This window comes from Dendrobium catenatum, unplaced genomic scaffold, assembly GCF_001605985.2.
Source record: "Dendrobium catenatum unplaced genomic scaffold, ASM160598v2 fragScaff_scaffold_9, whole genome shotgun sequence".
Taxonomy (NCBI): Eukaryota; Viridiplantae; Streptophyta; class Magnoliopsida; order Asparagales; family Orchidaceae; genus Dendrobium; species Dendrobium catenatum.
In genome coordinates, this window is record NW_021318471.1 from 1,540,265 (window position 1) to 1,553,884 (window position 13,620).

At 35.7% G+C, this 13,620-nt stretch overlaps 1 protein-coding gene across 4 annotated transcripts; it reads right to left on the bottom strand.

Annotated features, from left to right (window-relative positions):
* Window positions 1-419: 419 nt before the first annotated feature.
* On the bottom strand, window positions 420-8,459 carry LOC110092467 (norbelladine 4'-O-methyltransferase). Of its 4 annotated transcripts, XM_020817025.2 has the most exons (7): window positions 7,881-8,459; window positions 2,978-3,146; window positions 2,765-2,882; window positions 2,564-2,646; window positions 1,828-1,972; window positions 1,553-1,684; window positions 420-869 (listed from the first exon to the last, which is right to left on the bottom strand). In XM_020817025.2, exons 3-7 carry the CDS (start codon window positions 2,822-2,824, stop codon window positions 576-578), a joined length of 714 nt encoding a protein of 237 aa, XP_020672684.1. In that variant the 5' UTR covers window positions 2,825-2,882; window positions 2,978-3,146; window positions 7,881-8,459; the 3' UTR covers window positions 420-575. The 4 variants fall into 4 exon arrangements, with proteins under 4 accessions (XP_020672684.1, XP_020672685.1, XP_020672686.1 ...); XM_020817026.2 differs by lacking the exon at window positions 2,978-3,146; XM_020817027.2 differs by lacking the exon at window positions 2,978-3,146 and having other exon boundaries at window positions 2,765-2,941.
* Between the last annotated feature and the right edge of the window lie 5,161 nt (window positions 8,460-13,620).

The window sequence follows — 13,620 nt, forward strand, 5'->3', positions numbered from 1 at the left end:
TCCTCTCTGCTGCAACTATACACTTAATTGGAACATCACCTCATCTCCCCTTGTATGACTCTTAATATCGCTCCTGATGCCATTTCCTTGTTCAATTTTCCTAACTTCTCTGCAGCTCGTCTGTTTCTCGATTTACTTTTCCTAACCTCTTTGGGGATCTTTCATGACAAGAGGTTTGAGTCTGTGAGAAATGATTGCATGCAGAACAAATGAATATCACGAAAACTCTCCTAAATTAAGTCAACTTCTTGAACTTAACTGCAACCACTTTCAAAACTTGTGAGGAACAAATTGTGCCTATGGGTCAAGGCATCACTTATTAAAATGCAAGCAAGTTCTTGAGATATGAGTTTAACTTATTATAATGCATGCACTGTCAAACGTTTTATTAGAACAAACTAGGCATATATGCAGCAACATTAAAATGAAAGCAAATTCAGTTGAGAAGTATCGTTCAACATCCATCAAAGTACATCTCTTATTTAATAAGATGTGGTTTTAGGATCCAGAACATAAGAAAAGTAGAAAGATAAAGCAGAAAATTGCATGTTCTGCTTCCTTCACAGCTTACTATCTCAAGCAACCCGCCTACAAATGGTGAGTCCATCGCCAATGCAAACCTGACACAATTCGATCCTTGGATCGGCAGCTAGTTCTTTGTTGAGCTTTATAGTGCTCTCGCGGTCCTCGTTGAAATCTTTGGGCATATCTGGATTCATTGGCGTCGCAACGCTGCCGAACCAGAGGGTGTTGTCATACAGTATCAGGCCACCAATTTTGACAATCTTGAGCAACCTTTCATGATAATTGCTGTAGTTCTCTTTGTCAGCATCCACAAATGCAAAATCAAACATTTCATCTTCATTCATCTGCGAGTAATAATTCAGGTAAATTGTAGTACAAAATTTACTTTATTTCAATTTTATGATGTAACATGTTCATCAATATACGACATAACTAGATAACGGATAGCACAGATGCTCTGAAATCATATTACATGGTTAAATAATGCTTGAGAATAACCTTAGATTATATATGCCATGTTTTAAAAATTGTGGCCTGTTCTACATAGAAGCACAAGTGAGAAAAGTTAGCTACAAATACCCATCCTGTAAAGCAAGTTGATGACAATTTTATGAGCACCGAGATTTTTTGTAAATTGATTCCTACTGTTGGCACATTTATTTTAAAGATTCTTCAGGCTATATCCCGTTATAATATCTTGCAAGTAAATATAATATTGATAAGATTTTGCTATAACATTCTAGTATTTAAAGGGCTTCATAGTTAGACCTATGGTGTGTAACTATGGAGCGGATAATCTATCTAGAATTCACATTAAGGCTTTGTTTGGGACGGCTTTCTTACTGCTTCTTAAAGCTGCTTTCTAGTATAAAAATTTTAATTTTTAAACTAAAAAGTCGTTTTAAAAAGCAATAAAAAAGTTGTCCCAAATGAAACCTAAATATCCATTTTATGTGATCTTATCCCGAGTTATCCTATATTTTCGTTCTTAACAATGTTTATATGGACAAGAAAAAAAAATATTTACCTCCTGAGCGAATTTGTCGAGAACTGGAAGAGCTTCTGATTCAATGAACTTGATCTTACCCTCAACACCTGCCTTCTGTATAAATGGCAGACCAATCTTGTAGTTTGACCTATCAACATCTATAGCAGTTATCTGTAAAAAGAAAAAGAAAAAAAAAAATCCGTGATGCATACTGTATTTACCAATGTACCCAATTTCATCCCCTCATGGCATTAAATAGCACCATGAAAGTGGAAGGCATACATAACACATAAAAATGCCGAGTTCTCACTTGCCTTGCCATCATTTGGCAATGCCAAAGCCGTAGAGAGAAGGGAGTAGCCTGTGAAAACCCCAATCTCTATAGTTTTCCTTGCATTTATCACCTTGAGCAGCATAGAGAGGATTTGGCCTTCCTCAGGGGGCACACTCATCACTGATCTGTTCTCATTCATTAAATACCAAGATTACAACAAAATAGTTTTTTTTTCCTTTGTTTTTTGAATCTATAAACCACACATCCATAATGAATCAGGCTTGCAAAGCCAGCTTAAGTTTTCTTTTGTAATGCTGAAAACTATTGTGTTGCATTGTTCTCTTATATTGAGATGAAAGAACCAGTTTCTGTGTTTTGTCTTAGTTGAAAAGCCATATAAAAAGCTAAGAAAAAGCTGCTATTGAAAGTCTCAAGTCTTGTTTAGTTCTGTGAAAGAAATGTTGCATTGTTTTGCAGAAGTGTGCATGATAATTCTCATATTATGAGGCTTTAGGTTTTGTTTGAGACAGTTTTCTTACTGCTTTTTAAAGCAGCTTTCTAGTTTAAAAATTTTAATTTTTATATTAGAAAGCTGTTTTAAGAAACAATAAGGCTTTGTTTGGGATGACTTTCTTACTACTTCTTAAAGTTGTTTTCTAGTATAAAAATTAAAACTTTTGTACTACAAAACTGCTTTAACAAGCAGTAAGAAAGCCGTCCCAAATGAAGCCTTAATCTTTGACAAATAAGCAGGTGAAAAAAGGATTAAGCATTGCCTGATGCATCTTTTCATGGTCTCCTCCCTCAGAGCCTTGAGCTGTTCATGTTCTCTAGGATAGACACTTGTGTGCAACATGTACTGCATACATTCATACATAGTTGTAGTGTGCCCGCTATTACTATCAAAGTGCACAATGGCTATTGAAACAGACTTGTTTAGAGAGAAATGAGGCTGAGAAGATGAGGAAAGGTCAAACCTGCAGGAGATCTTCACTTTGCAGGAGACACTTGTTGAAAATTCTACCAGGATTAGCCATTGAGAAAGATCTAACTTTGTTAGCTAAGTTCTCTCTCTATCTCTCTCTTTCTTTCTATCTGATTGATGAAAAACAAGAATAAGTTGCCGCAGGTTGGAAAGCGCTTCTTATGCGCCACTGCAAAGAACAAGTCGTTAAAGGTTGGTAGAGAACCTTGTAGTGAGCTCATGTTAACGGGATTAATAAGGAAAGTTTCAATTGGGTTTGGTATAATTGAGCTTGAATTTGATCTGAGTATAAATATCGAGGAAGCTGGTTTTTTGATCCACTGGCTTCCTGAGCTCAAATAAGCTCAGATTAATGTTTCGAGACGGTTTTTGTACTGCTTAAAGAAAATTGTTAGCATAAAAAATTAAATTTTTAACAAAAAAACTTCATTAAGAATCAATAAGAAAGTGCTCTCAAACGAAGCCTAGGGACGGCTTTTTTTATTGCTTTTTAAATCGGCTTTTTTAAATTTTTGTCCTAGAAAGCTGCTTTAAGAAGCCGCAAAAAAGCTGTCCTAAACGAAGACCAAGTATTTAGGGCAATTCACTCAAGAGAAATACTATAATTTTGTTTGTTTTTTTTTATTAGAAAAGAAAAGTTGAGTTACAAACTCATAAATATTTTTAAACATGCTTAACAAAAATAGAATCCCCTAAAGGCGACTTTCTTAGCATACATAAATTTAAAATATTTGAAATACACAGTACAATATGCTTTCAATTTTTTTTTTTTTCATAATTATACTACAATTCATAATTAAAGATCTGCAAATCTTTGCTATTGTTGATATTTCGACAATAATAAATCAGGACCGTTTATTCATTTCTATATATAATAATGTCAAAGTATGATTGGCATTTCAATCAGAATAAAAATCATTTATTCATTAATAATAAATTAATAATATTGATACAACTCCAGAAAGTTCACATTATTGATATGAATCTCGAGGTTTTTTTGAAATGAGACTTTTAGAACTAAATTCAGGATCATCTAAACTATGACTTCAACAAACTTATGGTCGAATTAAATGTTTGGACAAGATGAACCTATCGATGCTATAACTAATCTGATTCTAGTCAAAATGAGCTTAAATTAAGCATTTGATTTGGATACTTCTTAAGATAAATTGATGGATCAAATGCCTTCCAACATACACTTTACCGACAAAAATTTTCCAACACATAATAGTTTGACGCCATTTGTGAAAAATTTCCCAACATGCTATATTTCTTTAATAGCTGATAATAAATCTTTTACTCAGGATAGTCGAATATATATGGTGAAGGGCTGCACCCCAGGCTTCACTTTCGAGGTGCGAATGCATATGATGGAAAAACTTTAAATTCAAATTATGCAACTCTTAGAGGAGATTAAACAACAAATATATCTACCATAATTTGATAGGAGTTCTCCCACCATAAAATCAATAGTAATTTGGGTATGATGCCACTTATACAATATCATCTCATGTTGCAGTTCCTCCTCCACCACAACCTCATCAAAATTACTTAGATACGATAGTTCAATACATCCTTTTCGTGGTGCGATAAATCCATAATCCTCCACTAGTCATGGAAGATTTAAATCAACACCACGTTATTGAAGCCCCTTGCAATGTTATAAGAGATTTTTTTCTTTTCTATTGAATAAAAAATCCACGATAATATAAGAGATGTGTTATGAAGACTAATCCATTAGAGTTCCCTTTGAGTGAAATGAATAAACTTACTTATCTCCATAACTTTCGAGAATCTTCACCCCTAATCGATGCAATTCTTTAGCATCTCATTCTAGTGGGATTTAAGTTGCCAAAAATTGAACAATATGATATTATGATGAGATTTTTAATTTTTATGGGTGCATTGAGTATTATAGGACCATCATGCACATTCAACATGCCTTTGATACAACCCATCGCAAGATTTTTCCCACAACCCTTAAATGACAAGCTCGTACATTCTTTTGTGTATAACTTGAAGCAATCTGTAAAACAGAGATTAGAAAGAACTAAGGAAAACTGAAGCAGTAAGAACAAGCATTTATGTTAGAGGGATTTCATTTCACTGAATTAGTATTGAAGTCTCCTTATACATGTATATATAATAGAGAAGGGAATCAGAGTTTGTTATAATGACAGAGAGTGCAGATAGTGAGAGGCGTAGAGGTAGTGGCCTTTGGCTGTAATGGTCGTCTGTCCGAGGTAGTGGAGCAGTCCGATATAAGCAGATTTCCTTTTATAGGTGGTGGTCCTTATCTGCTATGCTAATAGCCCCCCCCCCCACAAACTTGTGATTCAGGTGCTCGAATTGCAAGTTTGTCTCTGAGTAGTTTGAAACGAGCAAGTGCTAACGGTTTGGATAAAATGCGCTCTCAAATAAAATGATAATCTATTTCGATGTGTTTCGTTCGAGCATGAAACACATGATTATTAGCGAGTGCTAAAGCTGAGGTGTTGTCACATGAGAGGATTATAGGAGAGCATGGGGCTACTTCAAAATCCGAAAGTAATCTTCTCAGCCAAATAATATCTGAGGTTGATGAAGCAAGAGACCTGTATTCCACTTCAGTGGAGGATTTTGCTACGATGACTTGTTTCTTCATATGCTAGGAGGCCAGGGAATTGCCTAGGAAGGTACAAAATCCAAAGATGGATTTTTGGTCAAGGGTATATGCTGCCCAATCAGAATCGGAGAATGAGTGAAGCTGGAGTGTACCGCGAGTGATTGGGAGACCAAAATGATGAGTTCCTTGGATATATCGTAGAAGCCTTTTGAGCATGTTGAAGTCTTTCTCGGTGGGATGATGCATATATATGTTGACAGATAATGTTTGTGGCATAGGCAATATCAAGTCTTGTTATAGTCAAATGCTGTAAGGAACCTGCTATATAGCTTTCGGTATTGCATAGAATCAGAGTGGAGGAAGTTGCTGGCAGTGGAGGTTGGTTTAACTGCTATAGGAGATTAGGATGGCTTGCAATCCGCAAGACATGCTGCTTGGACAAGATCCTGAGCATACTGTGATTGGCTTAGAAAGTAGCCATTGGATGTGTGGAGCACTTGGATACCCAGAAAAAAGGAGATTGGACCGAGGTCTTTGAGGGAGAACTGTGATTGCAGTTTGAGTATGAGCTCCGAAATGCTGGTTTTGTTGTTGCCTGTGATTAGAATGTCATCTACATACATGAGTATGTAGATTTGTATGTTTTGTTGCTTCAAGAATAATAGCGAAGGGTCAGACCTGTTGAATATAAATCTAACTGATTGAAGGAAGATTGTGAATGTATGAAACCATTGACGAGGGGCTTGTTTCAGCCCATATATAGTTTTATGTAATTTACAAACATAATTAGGATGGTTTTCATCAACAAAACATGGGGGTTGTTTCATGTAGACTTTCTCTTGTAAATTGCCATGCAAGAAGGCATTTGCGACATCTAATTGGAATACCGGCCAATTTTTATGAAGAGCAATGGTAAGCATGATGTGTATAGTTAGTATTTTCGCAACATGACTGACGGTCTCCTTGTAATCGATGCCAAACTCTTGATTAAAACCTTGTGCAACAAGTCTGAATTTATGTCTATCAAGAGTTCCATCAGATTTTAGCTTAGTGCGAAAAGTCCATCGGCAACAAAGTATGGTGCGATTGGGAGGGGGTGAAACAAGGGACCAAGTACCCTATTTTTGAAGCACAGTAAATGTTGAAATTTAATAAAATTGCAAACGATTGAATTAATGTCGAAACAAAAGCAAGGTTTTGTTTTAGTACTTTTTTGGAAAAAAAATAGAAGAATTAAATATCAAAAGATAATCAGACAAGAAAATGAAACATTTCAATGTTCAGTTGACATATTCAGTCGAAGATAATTCAGATATAAGTTTCAATACCTTTCAATTTAATAGTTTATCACAATGTTCAAATAGATCTCAATCCCAAAAGAGTTTTAAAAAAAATTATACTAGATGGTGGTCCTATATAAGATTGCAAAGCAAATAATGCTCTTAGGGGATTTGAAATCAAGATCCAACTACTGTTAGTAGATATCTTCAGTAGTGCCATCCCCAAAATTCAATATGTCATCTCTGTTTGGCAGTGAAGTTTGGAAGTGGTTAGCATGCATAAAGACTTTCATTTGAAGTATTCGCTTGAGTTTATTCAAAGATAGTCATTTGAGTCATGTCTATAGTGGTTACTTCAATTATTAAGTTACCAGTAAAATTCATCAATAATAAAAAAAGAGAGAGATGTGCTGAAAATAATAAATTGTAAGAGAAGCTTCTGCATTTACATCAGCAGCTCAATTCAAGCAAAAGTGAAGTGTCATCTTTAGCTCATGCGCAAAATGTGATCGAGGAAATTAGCAAGCTGAAGTTTAAATTGCAATAGTTTGGTTGGCCACGGCCCTCAAATACGGAAACAGATTGAATATTTTTTTATGCAAAATAAAGATATTTTATGATGGAAGTAAAAGTTTATTCATCTAAGATAAGCTATTTTTGGTGTTTCAATGCCAAAGAAAATTAGCTACAAAATAAAGATGAATTCAACCTGACATGCATTTCCTTAAAAGCTTATGACGGAAAAGCTAGTGTGAGTCTTGCACATAAAAGCAGCTATGAATATAGCTAATGCATACAGGATAAGTCGAATTAATTAAGAATAATTCCTTGTCACTTCTCAATGATTAACGCTTGAAAAATGATCCATGCAGAGGAGTAAATTATTGTTCTACAGTGCTATCCCTCTTTAAGGCATTATGACGAACATTATGCATGCGCAATAAGGGGTTTCTATAAAACTGCAGGCCACAATATAATATAAATAAATAAATAAATAAAATATAATGGATATAACTAATGGCATATATATTTAATTGTAATTAAAGACAATTTGTGTAAGGAGATATATGCCAGGAAAGCAAAATTGGTATGGGAAGGCTCTACGTTCAAAACCCTATTCATAACTGCCCGCGAACAGGTCGTGGCCACGATGGCCACTTACAGTTGTTGGTTCAAATCAGAATAAAACAAGCAAAAGAAAAAAAATAAGAGAGGTTACGCACACAGAAATTCAGTTCAGCCCGACGTCTCTCGAGCGCACGGTTCCTTCTCTCCCTCTCTTGCTCAAGCAACAATCAGACTCAGAATCTCTACCCGGAGCCCAGCCCGACGTCTTGCAAAGCTTCTACTACTCCAATTCCACCAATCGGCTCAAATCTGTTGGTCTCCTACCGCCACCTGTGGAAATCTCACCCCCGGCGCTCAAATCGGCTCATACGAACGGAAATTGACCGCCGACGGCACCTCCCGTTCGATCTCTGGCCTTCTTGTTGTAATCAAAGCCGATCCTGTAGAATATTACAAACCAAGAAACCAGAGACAGAGACGGAGAAGAGAACGGAAAGAGGAAGGAAAATAATATTGTATATTCATCTTATCTACAGTACATATGTGTGATATATATAGAATAGAGGAAGGAAGAGGTACACGTGTAAAACAGTAATAGGATAGCATCAATATATCTGTGTTAAGATATATGCTGCTTATAGACCCCCGCCTCTCTCTGCAACAAGGCTTGTTCCGATCTTCCCCGGCGTCTGCGACTCTTTGTCCGATCACTGCACTTGTAATTTCGGCTGCTTGAACAGTGAATATAATAGAGGGGAGAAGGTCATTAATAGTAATTACTATTAAACATTATATATATATATATATATATAACAATTAGAGGCGTCCCCGTCAGCAGTCAAAGCTTCTGAAGATCAAATCTCCTCGCCTTTTTGGAAAGATTGAAAAATTCTCAATCAATTAATTCAACTGCAATCTTAATAATCAACAAATGTAAATGGATATATAAATAACCTATATAATCTAATTCATTTTAATTAACCAATGGAAATTTAAAATCAGACAAAACTTAAAACTTAAATCAAAATTTCAATTAAGCAACTAATCTGGAAATTAATTAATTTAATATTAAAACTTTAATTAAAATTAAAAAAAGAGGTAATCTGAATTATTTTTTTTAATTTAATCAAACCATTTAATTTCAAACCAACTAAAGCCTTGAGAAATCCTCACATTCAAATATTTTCAGGGAGCGAACAAATGAAAAGACTAATTAACTGGCTACAAATTGTTTTGTCAATTAAATCACATAAGAGAAATTTAAACAATTAAATTACTATTCAAAATTTAAATTAACTTAAACCAAATTTAAATAGCTTAATAATTTTAAAATATATTCTAAATTTAAAAGTCACAAATTGATCAAATTAAATTAAATTAAAATTCAACATTTTTAATTAATCAACTTAATTAATTAATACAATAAATTAAATCAAAATAAAACATAAAATCAAAAAAGCATTAAAAAAATTAATAACTATGTTTTCTACTAAAAATCCAACTTAAGTACAAGTTATGACTCTCTCAAGCAAACAAACTCAAGCTCACACAAGGCCCGCAACAGTAACCTAAAACTATCTATTTGTGGGCTCCCTGAACTGATGCAAGTATCACGTACATGCAAGTAAACAGACAAAAGTCAGCACAATCACGAATAAAAGCAATGCTGAAAAAGTGTAATTCTAACTACTATAAATAGAACGAAGTGCTAGATAGCAAGTAGAGCAATAAACTATTGTAGTAGAAACAAACTACAAACACAAAAACATGACTTTAATACCATCGTCGAGGGAGTAAAGTGTTTAAAGCTATATCCTTGCTAATTTGAATCCTATAGGTTACTTCTAATGGAAGCAGTAAATCCTATCGGTAATTTTTTTTCACTTAATATATATTTATTAAGTGAAGCAATAAATTCCAAAAATTCTCTTGGCTACTTTTAAATGAAAACCATAAGTCTAATCTTTAGGAGTAATAGCTAGGAAGCAACCTAACCCTAAACCCCTTAATTAGGCATCTTAGCCTATATGACTAAGTTGTAAGACCCGATATTTGGGATACTTCTTAGCAAAGCAGTAAGACCCACACATTAGGGAACTTCTAAACAAACGACCATATAACCCAAAACTTAAAACCACAACGAGCAGCCTGGTTTATAAGAATTAGGTTATAAGACCCACCACCTGAAAACTTTCAAATAAAAGCTGTAAGTTCGACCTTAGGGGAATGTCTTAGGTAAAAAATGACATAACCTCTAACCCCCCATTAACAAACCTTGGGCTACTTCTAAGTGAAGCAGTAAGACCCGCATGTTAGAGAACTTCTATGTGAACGTCCCTAAATCTAAAATTCAAATCCCTTTGGGCATCTTAGCCTATAGGACTAAGTTGTAAGACCCGCCATTTGTGCTACTTCTAAGTGAAGCATTAAGACTCGCATGTTAGGAAACTTCTAAGTTAACGTCGCTAAATCTAAAATTCAAATCCCTTTGGACATCTTAGCCTATAAGACTAAGTTGTAAGTCCCGCCATTTGGGCTACTTCTAAGTGAAGCAGTAAGACCCGCGTGTTAGGGAACTTCTAAGTGAACGTCCCTAAATCTAAAATTCAAATCCCTTTGGGCATCTTAACCTATAGGACTAAGTTGTAAGACCCACTATTTGGGCTACTTCTAAATGAAGCAGTAAGACCCACGTGTTAGGTAACTTTTAAGTGAATGACCCTAGACCAAAAACTCAAAACCACTTGGGCATCTTAGTCTATAGGACTAAGTTGTAAGACCCGTCATTTGGGCTACTTCTAAGCAAAGCAGTAAGACCCACGTGTTGGGAAACTTCTAAATGAACGACTATATAACCAAAATAATTAAACCACTCGGGCCACTTAGCTTATAGGGCTAGGTCGTAAGACCCATCTTTAGGCAACTTCTAAGGAAGCCATAAGACCTACCCAATCAAAATTCTTCGGGCAACTCCTAATTGGAGCCGTAAGCCCCAAATTAAATAAATTAATTGAGCATCTTTTAGGGAAGTCATAAGCCCCTACCTAAATCAAATCATACGGGTGGGCAAAAGATGGGTAGAACTTGCCGTATCGGCAAGTTCATTATCCTGGCGTGATTGCAGATATCTTCTTGGCTAAGGAGGATGAATCTCCACTTGAAGATGTTTGAGTTGAACAGCTTTGGCCAGTGGTGAAGCTCGAGGGAGAAGAACCTCCTGCTGTGGTAATGCTGGTTGCCGAGACTCTCGCAGGAGTTGAAGGATCTTGTTCTGAGATTCTTTCATTTTTCGGATTCTCTCTTCCAGGGAGAGTCCCGAGGTTCCTTCTCCAATGACGTTTTGCCCTAGAGGGTAGAAAGATGTAGATATCATGAGTCTATGATTCATATACTAATTTCTGGACCGGTGGGAGTTGGAGCGAGAAGCTCCAATGATGCGACTGCTGCGCCTATTGACCATTATAGCAATATTTAGAGTTATGGAATAAGATTTCCCACAGACGACGCCAAACTATTGTGGGCTAGAATATATGCGGCGATAGAGTTAGAAAATTTTCATCTCAGCGTTGTAGTGATATCCAGCACACAAACAAGAGAGAAAAAAACATTAGGATTTTTACGTGGAAACCCTAGAAAGGGAAAAAACTACGGGACACACCCAGTTGAAATAATTCCACTAGTGTTTTATTTAAGGTACAAAAGGCTAACTCATTCTTAAATTTAGGACGATCAGATTATAATGCTACACTTTTGGATTGAAATCCAACTACATCGTCGGACAGAGTTTCGGCGTCACTTGGAGATCGAGCAGAATTCTGGCATCGTTTGGAAATTAGGCAGAATTGCGGCTACGTTCGGGCAGAATTCCAGCATCGTTCCAAAATGTGGCAGAATTGCAGCCTTCAGGCGGAAGTCCGACTGTGCTCGGACAGAATTCCAGCGGCAGTGGTTGAGGAGGAGTTTCTTCCCTCGTAACCTTCTTATCTTCTCTTCTCTTCTCCTTCTTATCTTCTTCCTCTTGCTTAGGTCCCCTCTCAAGAGAAATAAGGGGACTATTTATAGATTTTCTGAAATGGCATGGCCCGTAAATAGATGAGGGATCAGGGGCAAATATGGAGTGGTTCGGATGAATGGTCGATATTAAATCCTTCGATCATGGACTATTTATTAGGCTTTTGAAGGTCTTAATGACTTCAGAATTTTGCAATATGGGGCTCGTTGTATTTGACTCATAGAGCTGCTCGATTTAACTATAAGTTCGTCAAATTCGAAAACCGTTTGGCAACTCAAATTATGATACGAACTTTCCAACAATGCTTCGGGTCCTTGATTTAGACTCATTTGGGCTCGGATTGAGTCGAATTTGATGTCGTTGGGTTTGTATTTCCGAGACGCTCAGTTTGACTATAAGTTTGCCAAAATCGGAGTTAAGGTGAACCCGGATTTAATTTTTGAAGTTTCCGGGTTGATTTTTCTTCGAGATTCATACCCGATCAAGATAATTTTTTGATGATATATCAATAATAATTTTAACACTGGCATATATGCAAAGTTATGTTGAAAAACATGGCATATTTACCTAGTTTCGTTGAAAACTTTATAAAACCACTAGAGTTTGTTATAAAACTTTAGTATATATTGATATTAAGGTTTCTCATGAATTCCTGACATACATAAAATTTAGGCACATCTCTAGTTACAGTATTAGCTTACAAGCTGTGGTGCTTGTCCTTTCAGGGATACATTGGACATCGATGACAAGAGCAATTATTATTTTTCTGCATTATTTGTTGATTAATGTATTATGGAAATATTTGATTTTGTTTTAAACTTGTTCAGAGTAACAAGAAGAGAACGAGTACAGCTGTAATAAAACAAATGAGGATGCGAACAAATAACACAGGACACGTCAGCAAGAAACAAGAAATGATTCACATGTTTTAGATTAATTCTCAACCACATGTTTTATGTATGAAATAGTATAAATACATGTAATACATATGAGATACAATACAAGAAATCTATACATCAATATCTTCTCAAACTCAGATTTCCTGCTTCTTTATGGTATCATAGCAGCGATTCTTCATTTTTGCTGCTAGCTCAGATTCTTCAAAATTACACAAGTAAGCGATACCAATGGCTCAATCCTCTTCTTCCCAAACCGCAAATTCTTCATCCGACACAAATACTGATGTTTGCAATATACCTGCAACCTTGAAATTTGTCATTTCGAACATCAAGAACATTGTTCCTACACAATTATCGAATGATAATTATCCCATATGGAAATCTAAAATCACAAAATTGTTAAGGGCAAATGGATTTTACAATTTTGTGGATTCCAGTTTTACTCCACCAAATCGTCTACACTAGGCAAATGATGGACCATCCGTCATTAATCCGTAGTACACAAAATGGGTTTTGATAGATCAAAACCTAGCAGCTGCGCTTTGTTTTACAATTTCTACAGCCATTCTCCTATATGTTCTTCACCTTGATTCGTCAGCTGCAATATGGAATACCATCGAAAGAAGATTACAGGCATCTAACAGGTCAAGAGTAATTCAATTAAAGAATGAGTTACACAATGTTTCGATGAAACAACAGACCATGGCCGAATATTTGAACGAGGTTAAGACGCTGGTCGATAAAATTGCAGCTGCAGGAGCAACAATTGATAAAGAAGATGTTATACTATACACGTTAAATGGCTTACCTTCAATATACCAACCATTCAAAAGCACCATATGCACAATCGTACAACCAATAAGTCTTGATGACTTATACGCTTTTTTAATTAGTGAAGAGATCAATCTCAATGCAGAAGCAGCAAAATAACTCAGTTTCGCAGATCAGAATATAGCATTGTACACCAACAGAGGAAGAGGAAGA